Here is a 27,564-nt window from a genome sequence, read left to right as displayed (position 1 = left end):
CAGATCTGTGCCTTCCTGCAGGGCTTGGTTTCTGAGGTCCCATCAGCCTTGAGGTTGGCAAGGGTTAGGATAGCATGTAACCTGTCTCCCTAGCAAGGATGGCACTGACTCTGCTATGGCAGCACCCAGGCCAGGCAGCCATCTAGGCCCTCCCAGACTGGGGAGCTCAGCACCTCCAGAGGCAGCCACCTCACCACAGACCAACACTCCTTGCTGTAGCGTTCTTCCATGTGGGCAATGGAAATCTGCCAGCAGGAACTGGTAGCAGAAAACTCCCCAAAGCCTGCTCCAATTCCCCACCCCAGCACAGTGGGCGTGCTCTCAGGATTCCAACAGCCAAGGGCAAAATCCCGACTCACTGGCTTGGGACTCTGGGCAAGTGACTTACTCTCTCTGTGCCTCATTTCCCTCGTCTGTAAAATGGGGAGAGTAGTGGATTTCATCTTAGAGTTGCTGGGATGAGGGTGGGATGAGATGATCCTTGCAACCTCCCAGGCACACACAAGTGGTCAACAAATGCTTTCTATGGCTACACTACAACACATAGTTCCAAAGGCTCAGGCTCAGCTTTCTGCCCCTCTACTAACACACGTCCCACTTTCTCATGACCAGACTTGTGCTCAGCAAGTGTCCAATCCCATAGGTTCGCTCAGGGGTAGCTGGCTCACCAGGGACACATTTTAAACCCTGGCCTCTTCCTCCAAAACTTCAGCTCAGAGCCCTGGCAAGCCATCCCCGCAGCCCACCGGAGATGGCTGAGGAGAAATCCAGCAAGAGACCATGAAAGAGGAAGGCTCTTCTCACTCCTCACTCATCCTCGTCTTGGCCTAGTATCCTCCACACAACACCAGCACCCAAGCATAACAGCAAATAGATATAATCTTATCAATTTCGTGCTCCACAACCTTCTCTGGCTCCCTCTGGCCTAAAGTCAAAAAGCCTTACCCCAGCCTTTAAAGGGAGGAGATAAACACTTTGTGAACATCTGACTATGTGTCGAGTTCTCTGCTCTACACTGTATATATATTATATCATTTAATAACTCCCTCTTAAGTTCGTCTTATTACTTGCATATTACAAGTGAGGAAGCTGAGGCTCCAAGAGACTAGGCAACTTACCTAAGCCTCACAGCTCAAAAGCAGAAGCAGATTTGGAGGCCAGATCCGGGAGGCCACAAGGCTGGGTCCTCGGCACAGCCTCCACCTCCTCTCCAGCTCATCTCCTGCAACTCCTCCCTGACCCAGCCACTTCCAGTCACCATGGTGCCCACGGTGACCTGGCACACCTGGCTGTGTCCTACATTACTGCATATCCTCACGCTTCTGCTCCTCCTGCCTGGAATGCACCTACCCATCACCTAATGGACTTCTACTAAGCCCAGAAAGCTCCGTTCTCAAGTTATCTCCTTCAGGAGACGGACCTTCACCCCAGGGCCCCCTTCCACAAGAGAAAAACAATCCCCTTTGCTGGGCATGGTGGCTCACGCCTGTAATCCTAACAGTTTGGGAGGCCAAGGCGGGCAGATGACTTGAGGTCAGGAGTTCAAGACCAGCCTGGCCAACATGGTGAAACCCCGTCTTTACTAAAAATACAAGAATAAAGCCCAGGCGCAGTGGCTCACACCTGTAATCCCAGCACTTTGGGACGCCAAGGCGGGCAGATCACGAGGTCAGGAGTTTGAGACCAGCCTGACCAACATGGTGAAACCCCATCTCTACTAAAAATATGAAAATGAGCCAGGCGTGGTGGCATGTGCCTGTAATCCCAGCTACTCAGGAGGCTGAGATAGGAGGATCACTTGAACCCGGGAGGCAGAGGTTGCAGTGAGCCAAGATCGTGCCACTACACTCCAGCCTGGGTGACAGAGTGAAATTTCATCTCAAATAAATAAATAAGCAAGCCGGGCGTGGTGGTGCACGCCTGTAATCCCAGCTGCTTGGGAGGCTGAGGCAGGAGAATGGCTTGAACCTGGGAGGCAGAGGTTATTGCACTCCAGCCTGGGTGACAGAGCAAGACCCCATCTCAAAAAAAAAAAAAAAAAAAAAAGGAAAAGAAAAACAATCCCCTTCCTTGGATGTGTTTCCGAAGCGCCCATAGCAGGGCACAACTTACCAGTCCCCAAGTCAGCTGTGCTGCTGTCTGCTCCCTAATGTGGATCATTCATCCTGACTCCACCACAGCACAGTACGTTTACTTGAAGAAGTGAACGAATGATGTTCCTTCTGACTTACAGACCAAGAAGCAGGGCCATCAGAGCCGACTTGACCTTCACAGGGACAACTAGTAAACAGCCCATTTACAGTAGCATCCTGGAGGTTACACCTGGCAAAGAGTTACCCGTTGGCTGGGTGCACCTGAGCAAACCCATCCGGACTAACTCCGGCATCAGGAAGTAGCACATCCACACAGTGCAGCTGTGGCCCTCCGAGGAAAGACTGCTGCATTGCATCAGAAAGGCAGCATGCGCGACTTCTGTGGCCCACGCTTATGGGTGGGGAGGCACCTTGGGGCCTCCTCTCTGCACTGCGGACATTGGCTGGGAAGCCCACACCCCAGCTTCCTGGCACTCTCACTTCTAGGCACAGGATGCAGCAACCAAGGGCAGAAGCAGCTCCTCTTTGCTGACCTGGACATAAGGACACCAGGGCCCACCGTGGGCCTGAGCCAACAGCACCCCGCTCCAAAGGTGGAGCAACCCAAGGTCCCCCTGGGGAAGGGCTGGAAAGATGAGCTCTCTGTCCTGACCCACTTCTCCCTGCACACTCTTCCCAGATCTGGCCCGGCCCAGCCAGAAAGCCAACCATGAGATCCTTCTCCTCTTATGACATTAGTAAGAGAAATACTCACTCGTATGCTGGTATTAGCACATTAGACTCCCCAAGGCCACTCCCACTCTACAGAGGAGCAAAGTGGCACCCAGAGCCAAGTCCCTAAACTGAGCTCCTCTCACTCGCTGCCGCCGAGCTGCACTCACACCACAGCTCTCCCTTAGAGGGAACAGACAGGTGTGGTCTCTCTGTCTCCCTTCCAGGGCAGGCTTGGACACTGAGGAGATGCCATGCCTATTTCCCAAACACCACTGAGTAAAAGGACCCCCTGAGGACCAGCCCACACCCAGGTTCTGATTCACAGACCTAGGGTGAGGCCGAGAGGTTTAATCTTTCAGAAGTTTCCCCAGTGACTCTGAAAAAGCCAATCCAAAGACTGCACCTGGGGAACCCCAAGCGTGAACCCAGGACTGCTGTTTCAGCCTAGCACTTTGTATCGATAGCCATTCGAAGTCCACACCCTTTGACCCAACAGCACCACTTCCAGGAATTCATCCTGAGAAAATAAAGAAGCACACAAAGATCTACAGCATGAGGAGATGCACCGCAGCATTGCGAGTACAGAAAAAAACGGGAAATCTCTGCATCTCCAATCAAGGGGAACTGGTGACATAAATCCCATAGGGCAAGACTGTGCTCCCATTAAAAATGAGCCATTGAGCATCCCTCATTCAAAAATCCAAAACGCTCCAGAATCCAAAACTTTTACAGCATCAACATGGGATAGTAATACCTTTGCATTCTGATGGCTCAATGTACATACACTTTGTTTCATACACACAGTTCTTGAGGCCGAGGCAGGTGGATCACCTGAGGTCAGGAGTTTGAGGCCAGGCTGGCCAACATGGAGAAACCCTGTCTCCACTAAAAATACAAAAATTAGCCAGGCGTTGTGGCATGCGCCTGTAGTCCCTGCTACTCGGAAGGCTGAGGCAGGAGGACTGCTTAAACCCAGGAGGCGGAGGTTGCAGTGAACTGAGATTGTGCCACTGTACTCCAGCCTGGGTGATAGAGTAAGACTCTGTCTCAAAAAAATAAATAAATAAATGAATAATAAAATCAAAAATACAAATATTAGCTGGGCATGATGCTGGGCACCTGCAATCCCAACTGCTCAGGAAGCTGAGGCAGGAGAACTGCTTGAACCTGGGAGGCAGAGGTTGCAGCGAGACAAGATCACGGCACTGCACTTTAGCCTGGGCAACAGAGTGAGACTCTGTTTTGAAACTCCATCTCAAAAAAAAAAAAAAAAAAAAATCACTTTTAAGCTATGTGTAAAAGGTATATATGAAACATAAATGAACTTCATGTTTAGACTTCGGTCCCATCCCCAAGGTATCTCATTATGTATATGGGAATATTCCAAAATCTGAAATATTTCTGGTCTTAAGTATTTTGGATAAGGGATATCCTGCCTGTTATAGCCTCAGACCTAAAACTTGGAGCCCACTTCAATTAGTGCAGGAAGGACCGCAGATGGCATCTACCTCAACCATGAAGATGACAGAACTCCTCCCCTGACATGGCTGAGGTTCTACCTGAATATTCCCGGAAAACAAGAGCTCTCGCAATTCCTTAACAGTGGTTTCTGGCAATTAAAAGGTTGCCCTAAGTCAAGTGTGGTGGTGTGCACCCGTATCCCAGCTACTCAGGAGGCTGCGGTGGGAGGATACCTTGAGTTCAGGAGTTTGAGGCTGTAGTGCACAATGATCACGTCTATGAATGACCACTGCCCTTCAGCCTGGGCAATATGGCAAAACCCCCATCTCAACAAAAAGAAAAAGAATATGTTGCTCCTGATCCTCAGCAGAGTTTTACTTTCCTGAAGGTAAAAATCTCCTGGCTGCGGCCGGGCGCGGTGGCTCACGCCTGTAATCCCAGCACTTTGGGAGGCTGAGGTGGGGAGATTGCCTGAGGTCAGAGTTCGAGACCAGCCTGACCAACATGGTGAAACCCCATCTCTACAAAAAATACGAAAATTAGCTGGGTGTGGTGGCAGATGCCTGTAATCCCAGCTACTCCGGAGGCTGAGGAAGGAGAATCACTTGAACCCGGGAGGCACAGGTTGCAGTGAGCCAAGATCGCACCATTGCACTCCAACAGCCTGGGCAACAAGAGCCAAGACTTTGTCTCAAAAAAAAAAAAAAAAAAAAAAAAAAAAAATCTGCTGGCTCCTTGTCATTTTTTAAAATATTTTCATAGAGATGAGTTCTCACTGTGTTGCCCAGGCTGGTCTCAAACTCCTGGGCTCAATCGATCCTCCCACCTCGGCCTCCCAAAGTGCTAGGATTACAGGCATGAGCCACCTCACCCAGCCCATCTTCCTGTCTTATGTGGTATCATAAGCTCAGTAAACACAAGGAATGGAGTGGTTGTTTTTCTAGACCATTCATACTTTTTTCACTATGGCCAAGATGAGAACATGGGTTTTTGCATGCACAGCTGATGCATATTCCCAATGCTATCTTTAAATCAAGTGTTTGCGCACCTCTTCCTTCCACAATCACCTAATCATCCTTGTCCCTACATTAAAAACACCTTGTTCCTACTGTGTCAACTGTCACATGACCCGAAGTTGTCCCTCCCCACCTGGTGACTTTAACAGCTACGTAACAGCATGGTTAACTCTTTATCAAGACCATTTCTGGGTGAACAACCTGCCTGAGGTTGCCAGCTCAGCCAAGGCACAAGGTGCCACAGAACTGAGTGATGGAGCACAGCCGAGGCCCTCCCCTCAAAGACAGCTCTAGGATGGGAAAGAGATGCATTTCTTTCCTCTTCCCTCTCTCATCTTATTTATTTCCTTTAATTCCCATTTCCCTTCCCTCACCCACAGTCAACCATTCTCGTGTGTTTATCTTTTCGTGTTCTTGCAAGACGGGTTCTATATCAGCATCTACATAATAGCACTTCACCATTCATGCTCTATTTCTTACGTTTTCACTGAGCACTGTGCATTTAAATCCATCACACTGCCTGCCACGTGTGCTTCTCACCAGGCGCTGGGCATTGCTGCAAGGGACTATGGACTCATACCCACCCATTATACCCATTAGCTCTGCAGGAATGGACATCCAGCTCTACCTCACCACCACAAGCAACACTGCAGTGAACACCCTGGACCTTCCCCTTAGGACCTGCATGAGAACCTGGGAAACTGACACCCACAAGAGGGGCTTCTGGGTCGGGGCTTTGCCGGTACCCTGCCAGAGGCTCCAGGACAGCTGCACCTGCAAAGGCAAGAGTTCCTGCATCCCCACACCCACTGCTGATAGACAGCATCCAGCTTTCTAGTTCTCACCAGTCTAAGAGGTGAAACAGGATGAGCTCAAGGTTGTGTTCCAGTATGGACTCTTACCAAACCTGGCTGAACCATACCTGCTAAGGGAATGGTAGGAAAAGCATTTGCACAGTAAGCATCACTGGTGTGAAATGGAAACAACTGCTCATTGATAAGTCTCCACTGTGAGGTCTCACTTTCTTGAATCGTCAGGGACTGCTGGAACACAAATGTCATGCACTGGCCTGCAAAATGCCATCAATCTCACCTTCTCCCACTGGCTGAGGTTCCTCCCAAGGAAGTCGACTGTTCGGGGTGAGCAGCAACAGTGTTGCACTTCACTTTGTTTTGTTTTGTTTTTTTTGTCTGAGATTGGAGTCTCCCTCGGTTGCCCAGGCTGGAGTGCAGTGGCGTAATCTTGGCTCACTCCAACATCCACCGCTCCAGTTCAAGTGACTCTCCTGTCTCAGCCTCCCGAGTAGCTGGGAGTACAGGCACGTACCACCACGCCCAGCTAATTTTTACATTTTTTAGTAGACATGGGGTTTCACTACGTTGGCCTGGTTGGCCTTGAACTCCTGACCTCAGGTGATCCACCCGACTCGGGCTCCTAGAGTGCTGGGATTACAGGCATGAGCCACCGCACCTGACCCAGAGCTCCACTTTTTTATTTGCAATCACATCGTCCTTCTATTGATGACTTACCTGCAGCTCACACTACACACCACTCACCAAGTGATCTGACAACACTGAAGCAGTCTATACCTGTTCAATGAGTACCAACAAGGTCAAGCTGCTCTAAAGGTTGCTAAACACTCAATCTCTGTGCTTACTTCATCACAGACCAGGAACCAGGAGATTGCAAACCAGCACTGGTCTGCAGACCACACCCTGAGTTGGGGGTAGAGTAGGGAGAAACAAACCAGCCAACCCGCCCTGGATGTCATGGCTGGGCTCCTGCCTCCCATGCCACTTAAACAGCCATGGGACTGGGACAATCATAAGAATAAAAAAACCGGGCCAGTGTGGTGACTCATGCCTGTAATCTCAGCACTTTGGGAGGCCAAGGCAGGCAGGTCACTTGAGCCCAGAAGTTCAAGACCAGCCTGGGAAACATGGTGAAACCTCGTCTCTATAAAAAATATAAAAAGTAGCCAGGCATAGTGGCATGCACCTATAGTTGCAGCTGCTCAGGAGGCTAAGTAAGGTAGGATAATCAATTGAGCCTGTGAGGTGGAGGTGGCAATGAGCTGAGATCATGCCACTGCACTCCAGCCTGGGCAACAGAGTGATACCCTGTCTCAAATACACACACAAATACAGGAGCTTATGCTTACACAGTACTTACCATGTGCCACGCACTGCTCTCAACACTCAGTAACTTCTTTAATCCTCACAGTACAAGGTCCTATTATTATCCCCATTCCATAGATGAGGAAACTAAGGCACAGAGAGAGAAAGCAATTTGGCCAGGGTCATAGAAAGTGGCAGATTCAGGATTCAAACCCAGTATCTTGGCTCAGGTACAGATTCTTAATTACTCTCCTAAACTGACTCCCGAGTAACCCAGGCTTCCCCACCTGCTTCCTCACTTGTAAGGTCAAGTAAGGACCCCTAAAGGGTTGCTGGTGAGATCAAATGAGAAAATAAATACAAAAATAATAAAGTATCCTATGCAACACAACGCCTACCACCTACACAGCATACAACCACCCATGTGTGGCCATGAACCTGCAGCAGCCACCTACCTTTCACACCAGCCACGTGAGGGCGGGGCAGTCACGGATCCCATCGGAGAGGTGAGGACATGAGGCCTGGAAAGCAGCGGTACCCTCAGCCTCCTCTCTCCTTAGCCATGCTCTTCTCCTCCCCAAAGAGACAGCCACAACACAGGAGCATGTCCCACACTCCCCAGAGGACACATGAACTTGATTTCCAAACATCCCCACTGTAATGCTCAGACTTGAAACTGGGAAGAATGTTGGTTTTCCAATCCTCCTAGCAACTCATAGAAAGCCAGTCAGACACCTCAGGGGATCCTGGGAAGGCCAGCCGGTCTACATCCTCACCTACCCACCTGCGGCCACCGGGTCCTCCTTCACACATCACAGACCACCCATCAGCCTCCCACCCCACGCCAACCCAACCCATTCCTGTCTCCAGCCCCAGCAGCCTCACAAGAGAACCAGCCCAGAGAGAATGACTGGAAGGACAGCAGAAGCTGGTTGGCCTGGCCTCACTGTTCCAGCACCCGCTGAGCGAAGGCTCCAATCAGAATGCCCGAATTACCGACAGACCCGCCAGTTATAGAATGGATTCTCTCCCAAGTCCTGCTCTGTGTTCTCCCCTTGCAAGGCCTGCCTCCCCCCTTCCAGCCGCCTGCCTATGCCCAGCTCACCGTACACCCTCCTTCCTTAGGCACCGAAACTTCAAGCAGCCTCATCTGTCCAGCACAATCTGCACCACTAGACACAAGTTTTCCAAAGAGACAATAAACTCCTGGGGGGAAGGGGGGCAGAAGCCATCTTCTTTGTGGCCCTTCTGAGAATCTGCTGATTTTTAGACACAAAAACACTAGCCATGTGCTATAAAGCACAAAATGGAAGGTGAGAAGGAGGAAGTCAGTAAGCTAGACTGATATTTTCTAAAAGCTCCACGATAGAGCAATTGAAAAGGAAAACTTCTGAAACACAACAGCAGGATATATATGTTCCAGCTAAAAGAACAAATCCAGGTTGGGATATTGTTCATGGTAGATATCTTTTCATCTTTGCATGCTCGGCGCTTAGCCAAGCCTGGTAAAGAGCAGTGACCGGGTACTTGCTGGAGAGATGAACAGATAAACCCTTGTCGGAATCTGGGCTCCACCCTAAAGCTTGTGTTATCTCATGCAAGGAGAAGACACTGTGACCAGTTCCACTGAGTTCTCATGAGAAGACTTAAGATGAGGGAGGTCACAGAAAACCAAATACCGCATGTTCTCACTCCTAAGTGGGAGTTGAACAATGAGAGCACATGGACACAGGGAGGGGAACATCGCACGCCAGGGCCAGTCAGGGGTGGGGGTCTAGGAGAGGAATAGCAATAGGAAAAATACCTAACGTAGATGACGGGTTGATGGGTGCAGCAAACCACCACAGCACGTGTATACCTATGTAACAAGCCTGCGTGTTCTGCACATGTACCCCAGAACTTAAAGTATTAAAAAAAAAAAATGAGGGAGGCTGAGGACAAAAGATCAAGATTACATGAAATTTCACAACTTCCCACAGAAACAAGGACAGCTGGTCACTGTTTTGTTCTCTCTCCCTGGGCTCACAAAATCGGGGGGAATACGACAAGATACAGAAAGGTGGTTTGCCATTTTCTAGCGAAAATGAGGGGGGGAATACATAGGCATATATATATTCACACCCACAGCCCCTAAACTCTAAACCGCCACGGGTTTAGCTGTTTTATTCAGGAGGAGGACTCAAAATGAGCACATTTTGGTTTTGTTTACTTTCCTGTTTTTTCTTGGATCCAGTTCCTACTGAGGTTGGCTATCAGGGTGGGTCCCAACTCAGTGTCCACGGGGCTTTATTGTCTTATCTTTATAAAAGGCTTTTCTCCCTGGGACAAGAGTCCTGGTGGCCTCATTTTCCTGCCTGAACTCTGCCCTGTGACTAAGCAAGATGAAGCCACAGCAGTCAGCACCCAGAGTTTCCACTGTGTCATAAAAAGGAGACGTGGGTCTCCTGCCAGCATCAGACCCATCCCCTGACTCAGCACTCAATTTAGATATCACGTCCTACGTCTGCATCCAGAAAGCCCCCAGTGTGACAGATGCTCAGAACACATCTGCTGAATGAATGGACGAATGCTGTGATGACGAGAGGAGAGGTAGGCAAGGCTCAGACCACAGAAATGATCACAGGGTGGCTGGCAGTACTCAGTAAATGCAGTCATTATCAAGAACCTGACAAGGACTCCAGGGCTTGCCTAGCCTCTCAGCAGCGGATGGCCCTGAGCGGGCTGCCAAACTCTACTGGCCAAGTGTGCCCATCTGTAAAAGATAAATATCAATTGCAGAGGCTGAAAAAGATTTTTTTCATTGTTAGGAATGAAAGGCTGTAGCCCAAGTCCAGAAACTGGGATGCTGTGTCACTTGCTCACCCTCACTGTAAAGGCTGGTGCCCACAAAGCCGGGAAAAGGTCAAGAAAAACCAGTCACGGATCTGAGACTTCCTACCCAGCCTGCTTTTGGCAAAGAAGTCTTGGAAGGAACCCCAGGCTGGGAAGAGACCTGGATCCTGGATCCAGCTCTGCCAGTGGCATGCCATGAAATCATGATCAAGTCACTGTGTCTCAGGACTGCTGTTTCTCATTCGTAAAAGAAGGAGTTTGGGTGAAGTGGTTTCTAAGATCCCTTCCAGCTGTGGCACCCAACAATCATGGGCTGCTTAAGAAATGTAGGCCGGGCCGGGCACGGTGGCTCAAGCCTGTAATCCCAGCACTTTGGGAGGCCGAGACGGGCGGATCACGAGGTCAGGAGATCGAGACCATCCTGGCTAACACGGTGAAACCCCGTCTCTACTAAAAAAATCAAAAAAAACTAGCCGGGCGTGGTGGCAGGTGCCTGTAGTCCCAGCTACTCAGGAGGCTGAGGCAGGAGAATGATATGAACCCGGGAGGTGGAGCTTGCAGTGAGCCGAGATCCCGCCACTGCACTCTAGCCTGGGCGACAGAGCGAGACTCCGTCTCAAAAAAAAAAAAAAGAAATGTAGGCCGGGCGTGGTGGCTCAGGCCTGTCATCCCAGCACTTTGGGGGGCCAAGGTGGGTGGATCACCTGAAGTCAGGAGTTTGAGATCAGCCTGACCAACATGATGAAACCCTGTCTCTACTAAAAATACCAAAAATGACCTGGGTGTGATGGCGCACGCCTGTAATCCCAGCTTCTGAGGAGGCTGAGACACAAGAATCTCTTGAACCCGGAAGGCAGAGGTTGAAGTGAGCCAAGACTGCGCCGCTGCACTCCAGGCTGCAGTGCAGCCTGGGTGACAGAGCGAGATTCTGTCTGAAGGGGGGAAAAAAAAAAAAAAAAACATAAACAGGAAAAGAAGTTCTGGCCAGATGAGAGGAAAGGTTAGTTGGAGTGAGTATAGAGGTTACCATGAATACTGAAAAGGCCACTATATATATTTTTTTTAAGAATTGATTTTATTGAGTGAGCAATTGATTGATTGAGACAGGGTCTTACTGTCCACCCAGGTTGGAGGGCAGTGGCCTGATCTCAGCTCATGCAAGCTATACCTCCCAGGTTCAAGGGATCCTCCCACCTCAGCCTCCCAAGTAACTGGGATCACAGGCATGCACCACCATGCCCAGCTAATTTTTGAATTTTTTGTAGAGATGGGGTCTCCCTATGTGGCTCAGGCAGGTCTCGAACTCCTGGGCTCAAGCAATTCACCTGCCTCCCAAAGTGCTGAGATTATAGGTGTGAGCTACCATGCCCAGCCAGAATTAAAGTATTTTAAATTATTACTTCTTACGTTAAAATATGTAAATAGAATTAGATTTTGTTTCCTTTGTTTTGCTATCACCTTCCTCAATATTGGCTGGAAAGATCTTTACTACATTTCGATAGCAGATTGGCAATGGTCAAATGATGTGAGGATTTAATCTGGGGACTCAGGGGCCATCTTAGAGCCCGGGAGGGACCATTCAGACAAGCAAACTGGCGTGGACTCTGAGGAAGAGGTCTGAGAACTGTCTGAGAGGCATGCCACATCTATAAAAATCCTGTGGGCGGGGAAAACACACCCTGGCTTGAGGCAGCCACCAGGGCAGCAGCTCTGAGTCAGAGGGGACCATCTCTAATGGCACCGCTTTCCACCCAGGCAGCCTTGCAGCCCCCACGGTAGGCTGCATGTTAGCAGGAGCTTGTTTACGCATAAAAACGAATAGTTCTCTTATGCAACAGAGGGGTAAGGCAAACTAGTGATAACATTTTCTTAAAAAAAATAAACAGGTTGGGTGTGGCAGCTCACGTCTGTGATCCCAACACTTTAGGAGGCTGAGGAGGGAGGATCACTTAAGGCCAGGAGTTCAAGACCAGCCTGGGCAACACAGCAAGACCCCATCTCCATGAAAAAATTTTTTTAATTAGCTAATCATGATGGTGGGTACCTGTTGTCCTAGCTACTCAGAGAGGCTGAGGCAGGAGGATCACCTGAGCCCAGGAGTTCGAGATTACAATGAGCTAGGATCATGCCATCGATCATGACAGCATGGGCAACAGACAGGATCGTCTCTTTAAAAAAAAAAAAAAAAAAAAAAAGATCCTTTTTCTATCTGTTTATATCTATCTATCTATCAATTTATTTTTAGAGATGGGGTGGGGTCTCACTACGTTGCCCAGGCTGGAGTACGGTAGCCACTCAAAGGCATGACCCCACCACTGATCAGAATGAGAGTTTTGACATGCTCCATTTCTGACTTCCTTAGGCAACCTGGTGGTCCCCTGCTCCCAGGTCACCATACTGATGCCGAACCGGCCAGCTGATTAGCATAGCAGCATAGCGCACTACAGTCCACAACTCCTGGGCTCAAGTGATCCTCCCGCCTCAGCCTCCCAAGTAGCTAGGACTACAGGAACATGCCAGCACGCCCACAAGAATAATTTTTCAAAAAAAAAAAAGTAACCACTTCTCACTGCAATTGACTTTCTGATGGGATTTTCACTCTGCTCCTCCCCACATCACTGTCCAGAGTAACAGAGAGTGGTTTTGACTCACCACAAAGTGGCTATTTGTCTTTTTTAAAAGCACAGTTCATCCCAAGAGGAAACCTACAAAGGAAGCAGGTGAAGACAAGAGTACCCAGTGAAAACACCATTGGCAGCCTCTGGCTCCAGCGGTGGCTCACCACCTCAGCTCAGCTCACACAAAGCAAGGTGAGGCTTTCAGGTGGTGCTTCCCTCCCCCACGTGGGGAGTATCTTAAATCAAAAGCAAGCAGACCAGTGGTTTTCAAACTGTGTTCTGTGGAACTGTGAAGAACCCGTGGGAACCCTGTGGAGGAGCCTCAGGAAGGCCACAAGCTCAAGGGACAAGCTCCAAGCCTATATTCCCTCCCCATCAGTACCTCTCTCATCTATTTTATAGATCTGGCTTTCACCTAAGAGTCCAGTTAACAAAAAAGATCTCATGGTTAAAAAAATAAAATAAAAAACTTAGGTCATAAAGGACATTTACACTTTGTACGTGCTATTTCATTTAATTGTTTGCAACAGCCCTGTGAGGAAACCATGGCTAAACAGTTTTAGGATTACAAGTGGCCACCTAGAACAGTCCATTCCAGAGCTGGATAGCACCAATCATTTTTCAAAGTTCTTCCTGAAACAACTGGCCTGGGCAAGGGGAGCAGCCAGGGATTTTAAAACAGACTTCAAAGACAACATCAACTAAATGCAGTGGGAAGCCCTTGCTAAAATTCTGATTTTAACAAGCCACCAATAAAATGAATCTTTGAGACAAGCAAAACTGAGCATCACCCGGGCAACTTGATAACATTAAGAAATTATTATTAATGCCTCATCTCTTAGAGACACATTTTTAAGTATTTATAAGAAAAATGACATGCTGCCTGGGATTTTGTTGGGAGAGATGGGTGATGATTATATTATCCTCTCTGTTCTTCCACATGTGTGAAAGCCTTTTTCATTTTTCGCTTTTTCAGAGCTGGGGTCTGGTTCTGTCTCCCAGGCTGGAGCGCAGTGGTACACTCATAGCTCACTGCAACCTCAAACTCTTGGGCTCAACCAATCCTCCCGCCTCAGCCTCCCGAATAGCTGGGGCTACAGGTAGTGTCCCTTTGCCCAGCTAATTTTTTTTTTATTTTTGTAGACACGTGGTTTTGCCGTGTTGCCCAGGCTGGTCTCGAACTCCTGGGCTCAAGGGATCCTCCTGCCTCGACCTCCTGAAGAGCTGGGATTACAGGTATAAGCCACCATGCCTAGCTCTTGAAAGTCTTTAATAGAATTTTAAAAGGAAGAAAGACAGGGAGGCAGAATGGTTCTTCCTTAAAATGAACTCAATTCTACCTCCAAGTAACTTCTGGCAATCAGCCCATGTTCAGCGTTCTGGGATCAAAAAGAATCAGATCTTATCACATGCCCTGCACCATCTGAAAATGGGCAGCATCTAAGTCCCTCTAAGTCTCCTTTCTTCAAAAACAAACTCTTCAAGGTCCTTTTGGAACTAACTCCTCACAGGTCACAGTCAAAAATGTGGGCTCTAGGACAAAAGGATTGTGAAGGTGTGTTTTAAGCAGCCCAGAGAAGCATGGGCCTCCTCGTCCACTGCAGGCCTCTGCCTTGGGCATCTCTCACTTGAACTCCAAGTATGGCCTATGCCCTGGGATGCCTCCTGATTCCATGCACAGGCTGGGAGTTTGTTCTCTACTCAGGGACAAGCTACCCCCAATTGCTCCAGAGGCGGCAGCAGCGGCTTGCTCCTGTCTCACCTAAATCATCTCCATCCTCACCAAAGCCCTGGGAGAATACTATTAGCCACTCTTCTACAGATGGGGAAGAGAAATCAGGTCCAGGAGGTTAAGCGACTTAAAGTCACACAGCTTAGGAGTAAAGAGCAAAGATTTAAATCCCAGTCTGTGGGGGTCCCCAAGAATAGACTCATGATATTCAGATGTCTCTAGTCCTGCAGCCTTGCTCCCTGGCTCCAAATCCACCAAGAATGCCCCCTGGGTCACTCATCCATGTCCTTCTCCTCCCAGGAGTAACATAACACTCTGAAAGCAGAGATCACCTTCCCCGCCTCCCAGCCCAGCACCTTCCAGGGGCTCAGCAAAGACTTGCCCAAAACCTAACCATTCCCAGACCTGCAGCCGCCAAACCACCAGGATGGCTCTCCACACATCCTTCCAAGGATCTCCCAGAAACCCCAACTGTGGCCCAAAGCCCAGTTCTCTTCACTCATTTCTAGTCTCTAGAGCAACTCAAAAAACAATAATCACAAAACCAGACTTCATTATTGGCGAACCCCATAGGGGAAACAGGACCAGAGAAGACACACATCTATAAAACAATGACTACTGGCCCCAGAATTACATGTGACTATTTCAGCTGGTATCAGAATTCAAAAGGCTAGGGGCTGGGCACAGTGGCTCACACCTGTAAACGTGGCACTTTGGGAGGCTGAAGCAGGTGGATCACGAGGTCAGGAGTTCAAGACCAGCCTGGCCAAGATAGTGAAACCCCTTCTCTCCTAAAAATACAAAAATTAGCCAGGTGTAGTGGCAGGCACCTGTAATCCCAGCTACTCGGGAGGCTGAGGCAGGAGAATTGCTTGAACCCGGGGAACGAAGGTTGCAGTGAACTGAGATTACACCACTGCGCTTCAGCCTGAGCAACAGAGTGAGATGCCACCTCAAAAAAAAAAGGAAAGTTTAGGGTTTTGGTACTCTGAATGAGAGGGCTAGGGGAAACGTAAAAAAATGATGGTATATGTTGATGTTCCAGTTTCATACATTAATGTTTTAATTTCCCAAAAATGCATTCCTCAGAACACTGATGTCACAAGATGCTCCATGATAAAGGACTCTGTGGTTAAATCAGTTTGGGAAACACTGCCTAATAAAGCCACTCTAGTAGAGCCCCAAAGCACAGGGGCTTAGCCCTCTCAAGGGGCCTGCAGAAAAGAACCTAGCACTGCCTGGATGCATTTGACCACAGAACCCTTTTAGGCCACAGCAGCACCAACATCCTAGCAAACTAGCAGTTAGAAGATGTTTCTTTGGGAAATGCTGATCTAGGCCTTTTGAAAGAAAGTCTCAATAGCCTTGTTATCCCGGATTTGAGACTGAAAAACCAAACCAATTCTGAACGGGATAAGGAGGAAGTATCCACAGAGCAGAAATAACGAACATACTTCAAGGCCTTTAGGGATGAAGATGTAAGTACTGAAAACACAAAGAAAATGTGTGAACATTCCTTGGCTGCCAGATATGAATACCACTAGGATTGTTTGGTTAACGTCTGGCCTTCAAAGAGTCACATGTAGGACGGGTGCGGTAGCTCATGTCAATAATGGATTGTTTGAGGCCAGGAGTTCGAGACCAGCCTGGGCAATATAGTGAGCCCTTGTCTCTACTAAAAATAAAAAAAAAATTAGCTGGGCATGGTGGCACATGCCTGTAGTACCAACTACTCAGGAGCCTGAGGCAGGAGGATTGCTTGAGCCCAGGAGGTTGAGGCTACAGTAAGCCATGATCACGCCACTGCACTCAGCCCAAACAACAAAGCAAGACCCTGTCTCAAAAAGTAAGAGAGTCACAGATAACTAGTGAACTGTCCTAAGACTTTCCAAACCATATCTGAAGGAAGAAAAAAAAATTTTTTTTTTTTTGTGAGAGAGTTTCGCTCTTGCTGCCCAGGCTAGAGTGCAATGGCGCAATCTCAGCTAACTGCAGCCTCTGCCTCATGGATTCAAGCAATTCTCCTGCCTCAGCCTCCCAAGTAGCTGGGATTACAGGCACACACCACCACACCCAGTCATTTTTTGTATTTTTAGTAGAGATGGGGTTTCGTCATGTTGGCCAGGCTGGTCTCAAACTCCCGGCCTCAGGTGATCCACCCGCCTCGGCCTCCCAAAGTGCTGGGATTACAGGCATGAGCCACCGCGCCTGGTCAAAAACAATTTTCAGAAGAAAAAAAGGAAAGAAAATGCTATCCACCCCCAGGTCAGGGTGCTATGAACAGCGTGGATTTTCTTAATTAAAACTCAAAGTAAGCAGTATGGTACCTTCTCAAAAAATTGAACATAGAATTACCATATGACCCAGCAAGTTCACTTCTGGGTATAAACCCAAAAGAGAAAGCAGGAACTCAAAGAGATATTTGTACACCCATGGTGTCATAGCAGCATTATTCACAATGGCCAAAAGGTGAAGACAACTCAAGTATATCCATCAACAGGTAAAGAAAGAAATATAGAATATATATATATAGGAATATTATTTGGCCTAAAAAAGGAATTTTGACACATACTACAACATGGATGAACCTTGAGGACTTTATGCTTAGAGAAGTAAGCCAGTCACAAAAAGACAAATCTGTATTAACTTCACTCATAAAAGATATCTAAAGTAGTCAAATTCTTAGAAACAGACAACTTGTGAGGCCAAGGCGGCCAGATCACTTGAACCCAGGAGTTCAAGACTAGCCTGGGAAACATGGCAAAGCCCCATCTCTGAAAAAAAAAAATGCAAAAAATACAAAAACAAAAAATTAGCCGGGCATGGTGGCGGGCGCCTGTAGTCCCAGCTACTCAGGAGGCTGAGACTGGAGAATGGCGTGAACCCGGGAGGCGGAGCTTGCAGTGAGCCGAGACTGCTCCACTGTACTGCAGCCTGGACGACAGAACGAGACTCCATCTCAAAAAATAAAAAATAAATACAAAAAGGAGCTGGGTGTGGTGGCATGTGCCTGTAGTCCCTGCTACTCAGGAGGCTGAGGTGGGAAGATTGATTGAGCATGGGAGGTCGAGGCTGCAGTGAACCATGACTGTACCACTGCACTCCATGCACTCCAGGCTGAGCAACAGAGTGAGACCCCATCTCCAAAAAAAAAAAAAAAAAGAAGAGAGAGAGAGAGAGAGCGAGAAAGAGAGAGAGAGAGAGAGAGAGAGAGAGAGAAAGAAAGAAAGAAAGAAAGAAAGAAAGAAAGAAAGAAAGAAAGAAAGAAAGAAAGAAAGAAAGAAAGAAAGAAAGAAAGAAAGAAAAGAAAAGAAAAGAAAGAAGGCCGGGCGCGGTGGCTCAAGCCTGTAATCCCAGCACTTTGGGAGGCCGAGATGGGTGGATCACGAGGTCAGGAGATCGAGACCATGCTGGCTAACACGGTGAAACCCCGTCTCTACTAAAAAAAATACAAAAAATTAGCCGGGCGAGGTGGCGGGCGCCTGTAGTCCCAGCTACTTGGGAGGCTGAGGCAGGAGAATGGCGTGAACCCAGGAGGCGGAGCTTGCAGTGAGCAGAGATCCGGCCACTGCACTCCAGCCTGGGCGACAGAGTGAGACTCCGTCTCAAAAAAAAAAAAAAAAAAAAAAAAAAAAGAAAGAAAGAAAGAAAGAGAGAGAAAGAAAGAGACAGAAAGTATTCATATAATGGTGAGTGTCAAGGCCTAGGAGGCCATGTAGAGTTATTATTCAAAAGGTAGAGTTTCGATTTTGCAAGATGAAAAACTTCTAGAGATGGATGGTGTTGATGTTTGCACAACAGTGTAAAAATACTTAATGCTGGCCGGGCGCGGTGGCTCACGCCTGTAATCCCAGCACTTTGGGAGGCCAAGGCGGGCAGATCATTTGAGGAGAGGAGTTCAAGATCAGCCCGGCCAACATGGGGAAACCTTGTCTCTACTAAAAATACAAAAAAATTAGCCAGGCGTGGCGGCGCATGCCTGTAGTCCCAGCTACTTGGGAGGCTGAGGCAGGAGAATTGCTGAAACTGGGGAGACAGAGGTTGCAGTGAGCTGAGATCACGCCACTGTACTCCAGCCTGGGCGACAGAGAGAGACTCCATATCAAAAAAAAAAAAAAAAAAAAAAAAAAAAAAAAGGTTTCAATGGTAAATTTCATGTTATGTAAATTATTATCACAATTTTGTTTAAATCCTCAAAGCAAATGGGTTATGAGCCTTTTTGAAGTGTGAAATGAACGTCAAGGTCAACAGTCAACTAGGAATTATCCACCAAGGGTTTAGAGGGATAGACTGCCAACATGGGACACTCCAACCATCTGTTTGGTTTAAAATGCTTCTGTAGCTCTTTTGTGGAATGCAGTCTCAAAAAGATCAATAGAGATATACAGTTCAGAGGTATGCAATCTATGCCAGGTAAAAGGCGAAAAAAAATCCAATTTCCCCCCAGCGCAATCCCATTTAAGATTCTTCCCTGCTGAACACACACAGCATCCCTACTGCCCAGGCCAACACGCAGCTCAGCCCTCTTTCTCTACATCTGCTACTTCTGTGGCTCACATCTTCCCAGGGTTTCAGGAAATGACTGTAGAGCCCCCTCGCACAAGGCAGAACATACAGGTGGTTGGAATGAGGTGGGACAAAAAAAACTGAGACAATGGCCAGGAGCGGTGGCTCATGCCTATAATCCCAGCATTCTGGGAGGCTAAGGCAGGCGGATCACCTGAGGTCAGGAGTTCCAGACCAGCCTGGCTAAGATGGCAAAACCCTGTCTCTACTAAAAATACAAAAATTAGCTGGGGGTGGTGGTGCGCACCTGTAATCTCAGCTACTCAGGAAGCTGAGACAAGAGAATCACTTGAACCTGGGAGGCAGAGGTTTCAGTGAGCTGAGATTGCACCATTGCACTCCAGCCTGAGTGACAGAGTAAGGCTCCATCTCAAAAAAAAAAAAAAAAAAAAAAAAAACTGAGACAAAATATTTATCCTACTCTGCTTACTTTTCCAGGAAATGGAAAGTCAGAGTATCAAAAACCACTCAACACTAACATTAAATCAGATTAACAGCAATCCTGATGTAGAGCTGGAAGGGCCCCCAAAATCGAGTCCAACCCAATCACCCAACCTCCTTGGACCAAATGGCACCTGGAAAGTGCTCAAAACCCCACAGGAATGAGCAAGTCCCCCGTCAATGCTCAACCTCTTCTGTTTTAACTGTTGAACTGGGAAAAAAAAAAAAAAAAAAACAAGCACCAGGAAGCTAAAAGGCTCTGCCAAGGTCAAGATTTTGCAGTTACGAGCAGATATCCAGTTTAGGGCTTTTTCTTCTTTAAAGAAAAGTTCCTCAGTATTCTTTTGAGGACATCAAGTTGACATTCAAATTCTATGTGTAAAAAGGGAATGTCTTACAACAGCCAGTGTGGGTGCTCCACATGGCTCCTGGCAGCCAGCCCCACACCGCCAGTACCTGATGGGCAACCTTGGGGACTTCAGACATCAATGTCACACCACCTGCTTCCATCACAGACATACCGTGGGCGGTGATATCCATGTGTACATCTGGGGCTTGCTCAAGCCTTCCTCCTCTCCCACAGCCTCTGCCACCATGAGGTCACCACTTAGGAATCTGCATGTATATTTGAAGAGGATCTGGACAAGGATACATCATTCACTTTACACACAGCTGACCATTCGTTCAACAAAAAGTTATTGCACACCCATCTTGTACCAGGCTCTATTCTGGGAATGAGGACTATAATAGCAAATTTGGTTCAGGGAGGACAGCTCTGACACCTGCTTGGCATAGTATACAAGGAGCTCCCACAGAACCTCAGAAACACCAGGAGATTCCCAGTTTTCTGGCTCTAAGGCTAGTTGCTGTCTACTACTGTCACTGTTGTGCTATATTGCTCAGTGTAACAAAATGCTCTTCCATTTTTCTTACCATGGATTGTCAAACAGCACAGCGAAGTAGTTAGTGTTTTAATCACTTTGTAGAGGAGATAAGCTCAGAAGGATTAAAAACCTTGCTCAAGGTCTAAAACTTTGTAAAGTCTGATCATCACTACCTAGACCCACCATCCCACTCCAGCAATGACCGCGTGTGCTAACTGTATTATCGCACAAAGGTGGCAATGCTTGGAGTGGACATTCATCTGCTCTTTTACCTGCGCAACATCGCTCCTGCTTGTCTTCCTTTAGACAACTGCTCTGCCTCACTAAAAAACCCACATAGTATTGGAATGGGCTGCCAATCACAGCAGCCCATCATCTTACCCTGTGGTTTCACTGCTGGGCACAGGGCCAAAGCTGAGCCAGTCTTAGTCCTCTAGCCCTGGCCACAGTCACCAGGCCTCACGCAGACACGTAACGCTGGCCAGACCAATCAGAATCCTCCCATGAGGTTTTCCTGGGCTGATTAGATAGAGCTCCCTTTCTTCCCTGGTCAGGGGCTGTGAACACGAACAGAGGGGCCTGAAGTCATGTTCAGACCCGTGGGAAAAGCCCACAGCATCGATCCAAGAGGTCAAATGTCCCAAAGGCCAGTTTCCACCATCCATCCAAAGGTTGTGGAATATTCTAAGTCAATACATTTCTCTTTTTCTACCTAAGATGGTCTGAACTAAGTTTCTATCATTTTGCAATAAAGGTACCCTGAAATGATACAGATAAAATCTGTCCTTCACTTAGAAATATCTTCTCACCCATTAATTTCAAATGCCTTTGCCACTTCCTCTCAAATAACACAAAACAACCTAAATTAGCCATGCAGGCTGGCATGCACCTGTAATCTCAGCTACTAAGGAGGCTGAGGCAGGAGGATGGCTTGAGCTCAGGAGTTTGAGGCTGCAGTGAGCTATGATTGCACCACTGCACTCCACTGTGTCTAAGAAAAATAAGTAAATAAACAAACAAAAGAACCAAAAGAAAAACTACAACAGCTGGAGCTTTTACTTATATCCCTTGCCCTGCTGACCCTCCAGGGCAGAGGGGATGAAGAAAAGGTGGCTGGTACCTGAAGGAAGTAGAGAGAGAACAAAAGGCCCAGGCAACCTCTACTGAATAATAAATAACCTACACCTGACAATCAGCACCCACCTGCACTAGTCCCACTGGAAAAGCCTGGCAGGGTTATTTCCTTGGGGGGGGGAAAAAAAAAAAAAACTTCCAGCTCTAACTTCTGATAGTGTACAATGCCTAAATTCAAACCCCCCACTCAGCCTAGCCATCAAGGTCCTCCAGATTACCTCTGCATCCCCATCTCCCTTCCACCCAGAGCCAAGGCCAATGCCCTGCTCTGCTCAGGCTGGGTAAACACACAGCTCCTCTCTACAGCTCAGCCTCTGCTGCCCACACGTCCTCCCTCCATCCCTCCAGGCATTCAGAGCTTCGCTTCAACACCAAGTCCCAGCACATTCGCGAAGCTCTCCTCGGCTTCTCCAACAGACGCTGCGGGCTCCATTCTCTTAAGTTTGATAAAGCAAGTGAGTCAGTTCACTAAGAAAGTAAAGAGGAGGCACGGGACATGTGGGGAGTGGGAACGAGAAGGAAACATTAGGCAGTGAGCACACGAGAGGTCCAGCAGGCACTCACCGAGTTCTGCCGTTTCTGCCTCCCAAGAGAGGCCTGGTGGGAATGACTTGAGGAGCCCCACATTTAGATGGTAATGAAAGCCACTAGAGGTGAATGAGAGTATCTGGGGAAAGTATGTAGCATACCGAGTTTTTAATACAAGAAAAAGCCTGTTTGTGCACCTGTATCAGTTGATCTGTCTCATAATGTCACTCTCATGAGTTCATGAGTGTCCCATTCCCTCAACAAGGTGGCAAGCTACGGGCTAGAATTACATCCTGTGTACCCCAGCCCCTATCTACACCCCAGCCCCACCTGGTGACAGAGGCAGGCAGTGTAGCACCATTAGCCCATCTTACAGATGAAGATACTGAGGCTCACTCCAGGGGCATGGAGTTGAGAATCCTCAAGGGAAAAAACCCAGGTGTTTCCCTGAATCAAAGAGAAAAAACAAAGGACTGCATGGGGCTCCAAGTGACCACGCTAGACTCCGTTACTGGGAAAAACAAGAGACCCAACTGAGCCACTCAGAAGTAAACAACAATTCTGTCCTCCCCCTACCACCAGCTGGGGAGAAGGTGTTCACTTGTTCCCTACAGATCTACATATCAAATCCAGGACAAGAGAAAGCTACGTAATTTCAGAGTCCCCCAGTGACTGGAAATGTCCTGAAGTTGTAGTGGGAAGGCCTAACCAGGGAACAGGAAAAACCACCCCTAGACAAGGAATCAGGAGCACTGGGCTTGGCCTTGACTCCGGCACCTTTCTGCACTGTGACTTCTTCCTTACAGACAGGGCCCTGGAACTAAATGACATGAAGATCATAGGACACCACTCATCTCCCTGGGGCTGCCACGGAGTCAATGAGATATGAAGATAGGACACAAAATCGTGACCACAACACTGTGTGCCTCCTAGTCGCTCCACACCCCCAGGCCTGAGCATGGTGGGTTATGAATGTTTGGGGATCGAACTCAGCAAGAGTGGCCCCGATGGGTTGGGTTTGCTCACCTGCCCACCAGCACCCAGGCATGTGTCCTCCCCAGTTTCCTTCCAGTTCCAGGCCCCACGTGGTAGGCTGCTGCCAATGCAGACTCCCTCAGCACCCAAGTGCCAGTGGGGGATGGGCACTCTGGACCAGGAGCCCACACAAGGTGTCCATCAAGGAAGCTCCTAGGTGGGTGATGGCATCACCTCCAACAGAGAGAGGGTGCCAAAGCAGCACCCGTTGATGCTAAGGATCCTAGGGAGCCAGCTGGTTCCTCTCTCAGGCTCCGCAATGGCCTCGAACTGAGGCCAATTCACACCCAGAGCTGCCGCCCAGAGCACAGAGTGGAAATCACTCAGGAGTGGAAGGAGGCAGGACCAAGTGCTGGATTTTCCTGACTATGACTCCTCAAGGAAGAAGACTTCCATTCCTTCAGCCAGAGCCACTCTCATGCACTGAGCTTTGACCATAAGAAACACTTCCTGGCTAAAAGAAAAAAAAGCGAAAAACTGGAGACCTGTAACACAGCAATTCACCCTTCACAAAGGAGCCCCCCCCCCCACCCCACCCCAGGGGCAGTGGCTCACTCCTGTAGTCCCAACACTTTTGGGAGGCAGAGGCAAGCAGATCGCTTGAACTCAGGAGTTCGAGACCATCCTGGACAACATGGAGAAACCCCATCTCTGCAAAATATACAAAAATTAGCTGGTGTAGTGGCATGTTCCTGTGGTCCCAGCTACTTGGGAGGGCTGAGGCAGGAGGATGGCTTGAGACTGGGAGGCGGAGGCTGCAGTGAGCCGAGACTGTGCCACTGCACTCCAGCCTGGGTGACACAGTGAGACTCTGTCTCAAAAAAAAAAAAAAAAGGCCCCCAACACGCCACTGTTTGCTGACACACCATGTTACCCTCTCCCCCAGGGGCTTCAGGTGGCATCTTGTCATACCAAATGCTGTCCTAACTTTTTTCTTTCTTTTCCTTGAGACGGAGTCTTGCTCTGTCACCCAGGCTGGAATGCAGGGGCACCATGTCGGCTCACTGCAACCTCCACTTCCCAGAGTCAAGTGATTCTCCTGCTTCAGCCTCCCAAGTAGCTGGGACTACAGGCGCCCGCCACCACGCCCAGCTAATTTTTGTATTTTTAGTACAAACGGGGTTTCACCATGTTGGCCAGGCTGGTCTCGAACTCCTGGCCTTAAGTGATCTGCCCGCCTCAGCTTCCCAAAGTGCTGGGATTACAGGCATGAGCCACCACATCCAGCCAACTTTTTTCTAATGTATTAAATAAAATGAACTTAACTTCTCCTTGAAAATTATTTTTCTAAGGATTTCATGACCCTCTCCAAAGTCACAGAACTCTGCATTGTGGTAAAACTGGGGTCTGAAATCAATGCCTGAGGGGATAAAATCCAAACCCTAATCTCTGCCTTCCTTAGAGGTCACGACTAGCTCCTAGAACTTCAGCCCCATGAGGCCCCACATTCTCCACCAGGCATGGAAAGGATGAGACCTAATTAATGGCAATTGACCCATCAATCTATTCTCAGAGATTAAGGTGAGCATTGATTCACATGCTTCCCAACGCAGACTTCTAGCCTGTACTCTTAACTTCTGTGCTTCCTAGGAAAGACTTCCAGAAACAGATGTTAACTTCTTCCTTCAGAGATAGATTAGATACACAGATACAATTAAAAAGAAAAAAATTACTTTGTTGGGATCCCCTCTGTCCTTGTCCTCATGGCCACATCTGACAGTCCCTTCCTAGCATCTCCCAAAGCACTATCCCAGGAAAGGATTAGGTTTGCCCAGCAACTCTGACATGACCACAACTGGGGGGAAAGAATGCAGGTTTGACAGAGATGCAAGTCAGAAGCTCAAAGTGGAGACAGGAGGGCCACCAATGAAATGACCCGCTGTGTGGCCAGCAGTTTAGTCTCTCTGCCAGTTTCCTGCAGCTATAAAAAGTGAGGTTAAGATGGCCAATATAAGAGAGCTGTTACCAGGAACGGCTTATAAAATCATTCCCTTAATAAGTGGAGCTTTTAACAGCCAAATAAACGGGTCCCATCAGCCTCTGACCTTCAAGTTGCTAAGGGCAATTTCTCAGCCCTCTCGGTTCACTTGTTTTTCTTTTATACATATATCTTTATTTATTTTTACTGTACCTATCGATCCACTGTTAAAACAAGGACAAGACCTAGAAAGATGGCACTTTGTTTCCTGGCTCTGAACAAGTTCAAACAATAGGTTATAATTCAAAATTCCTGGTCCCCAATACTTTCTGGGCATTTTAACCACTCCAAGTCAGAGTTTTCTCTCTGGCAAAGAATAACAGAAAGCTCACATAGTGGCAACGACAATTGAACGTGACAAGGCAGAGTGCCTGCCACAATAGTAGATGCCCAATAAATGCTTGTTCTCTTCCTCCCTCAGTGCCATGTCTTCTTCCTCCAGCTGCCTTGTCTGAAGGGCTGGCTTCCACACTCCGCGACCAGACCAGGACAAGCCTACCACTTGTCAGAAACTCCCGCCAGTATCCGTTCTTGCCCCGAAACACACACTTAAAAATCAGTCATCCCCAAGACCAAGGACACAGGGGTTCCAAAAGGCACCCCCAAGGGAACCAGTCACCAGCCTTCCTCCTTAAGCAGCTCGGTGCTGTCCGGGAGGGAACTTAGCCCCAACAGCCACTACTAGGATTTTCCCATGGTGCAATGCAACTTCCCCAACTTTTCAGGGCCCACAGTTTCCAAAGAAACCCAGGCAGGCATTGTGCACAATCAGCCACAAGTCCGGGGGAGACTGGGCTCTGAGCAGAGGAAAGGGAGCTGGGACAGCCAGAAAATAAAAAGGCAACGGCGGCCCCGGCACAGGATGGCAGGCACCAAAATTTAAGAGTATGGGTCCTGGCCCAGGTCCCATTCTTTTAGACGTTATCCTTGGTTAAAGGCTAGCACAGGGTCCCAAAAGACTAGCGGGTGGTTAGGAGCCTCAGAAAAGGGACTGATGAACATCCTTCGAGGTACCCCCTACCCGCTACTGGACCTGGTGGCCCCCGGGCACCCTGCCGCCGAGGCACCTGAGGGTGAAGGCCTTCAGCGGGGGGCATTGTTCACAGCAAACGGCGGGACTTGCGGAGGCGGCAGGACTTTGGGGTCCGCGCACCGCCGCCTCCCCAGCTGGGCTAGAGGAACGAGTCCACCAAGGCCATGGCCAGGTGGAGCGGCGGCCCCGGCGAGGTCCCCCTCCGCCAGCAGGAGGGAGAAGCGGAGGGCGCGTCCCAGAGGCGGGGGTCGAGGGTCTCTGCCACTCACCCGCTCCTTCCGCGGGCTGCGGCGGCCCGACGACGCCGTTCAGGTAGAGAATGGGCAGCAGGTGAGGCTGCGTCTTCTCCAGCGCCGCCCGCAGGTCCTGGAAGTGGTCCCGCTCCTTGGCCAGGAGCAGCTTGAGCAGCAGCTCCGCCTTGGCGCCTCCCGCCTCCTCGTCCAGCTGCCGCCGCTCGCCGGGACTGAGCGCTCCCGCGGCCTCGAGCAGCCCGAGCACGGCTTCCACCTCCGTCATGGCCTGGGCCAGGCTCTGCTGACACTGGGCGAGCAGCTCCCGGCGCTGGGGCTCCATGGTGGCGGGCTGCGCCGCCCCGCCCCGCCGGACGCCTCCCGGGCCCCCAGAGGCCGGCGGGCGGGCGGGCGAGCGCCTCGGCAGCAGCCCTAGCGCGCCGGGAGCCGCGAGGCGGCGGGAGCCATGGGCCGGGGCCGGGGCCTGGGCGGGCTGGGGGCCCGGGGCGGCGGGCGGCGCTCAGCAGCGGCCGCCTCCCGGGCTCCGGAGCGCAGCCATGTTGGCTGCCGCGGCGGCGGGACTGGAAGAGGAGGAGGAGACGCAGGAGGAGAAGGAGGAGGCGGAGGTGGGGACGGCGGCCGGGGCGCGCCCCGAGGCCGGGCTCCAGCCGGGCATGCTCCCCCTCCCCCTCAGCCTCCGCGCGCGCCGCCCGCCCCGCGAGAAAACTCGCCCCGAAAGCCGGGCCGCGCGCCGCCCCCCGAGCGAGACTACAACTCCCGGGAGAAAGTCGCCTGGGCAGTGTTCCCCGGGCCCCCGACGGCTCCGACCCGGCTCGGAGGCTGCCTCGGCCCCCGTGCACCCCGGTCCGGCTCACCGGGGCCCCGCAGCCGCAGTCCGCTCCGCCATAGCCCCAGCCCCGCCGCCGCCGGCCGGTCCCTCCTCTCTCCCCTCCCCAGGCCGTCCCTCCGGGAGGTGGCAGCAGCGGAGGAGGGGACGGGCGGAGGGGGGGACGGGCGGAGGGGAGGGGTCCCCGGCCCTGGCCCGCCCGCTAGGCGGGGACGCGGCGCCGGCTGGTTCTCGGTCCCCCGAGGCCCAGGCGCAGCCGGAGGTGGGGGACGCGGAGTCAGGCCGGGCACGCGGCCAGCCCACAA

The 27,564-nt window shown here is 49.8% G+C and overlaps 1 protein-coding gene across 2 annotated transcripts in view; it reads right to left on the bottom strand.

Moving 5' to 3' along the window:
* Positions 1–27,353, bottom strand: part of DLG5 (discs large MAGUK scaffold protein 5) — a 135,980-nt gene extending 108,627 nt beyond the window's left edge. For both annotated transcript variants that reach the window (XM_007962848.3, XM_007962849.3), the window contains exon 1: positions 26,452–27,353. In XM_007962848.3, coding sequence (XP_007961039.2) covers positions 26,452–26,755 — 304 coding nt within the window. In that variant the 5' untranslated portion in view covers positions 26,756–27,353. The remainder of the gene's footprint in view (positions 1–26,451) is intronic.
* Between the last annotated feature and the right edge of the window lie 211 nt (positions 27,354–27,564).

Source organism: Chlorocebus sabaeus, chromosome 9, assembly GCF_047675955.1.
Source record: "Chlorocebus sabaeus isolate Y175 chromosome 9, mChlSab1.0.hap1, whole genome shotgun sequence".
In the NCBI taxonomy this organism is placed as follows: domain Eukaryota; kingdom Metazoa; phylum Chordata; class Mammalia; order Primates; family Cercopithecidae; genus Chlorocebus; species Chlorocebus sabaeus.
The sequence above is the reverse complement of the archived record's forward strand: the minus strand, read 5'-3'. Positions and strand labels throughout refer to the sequence as shown.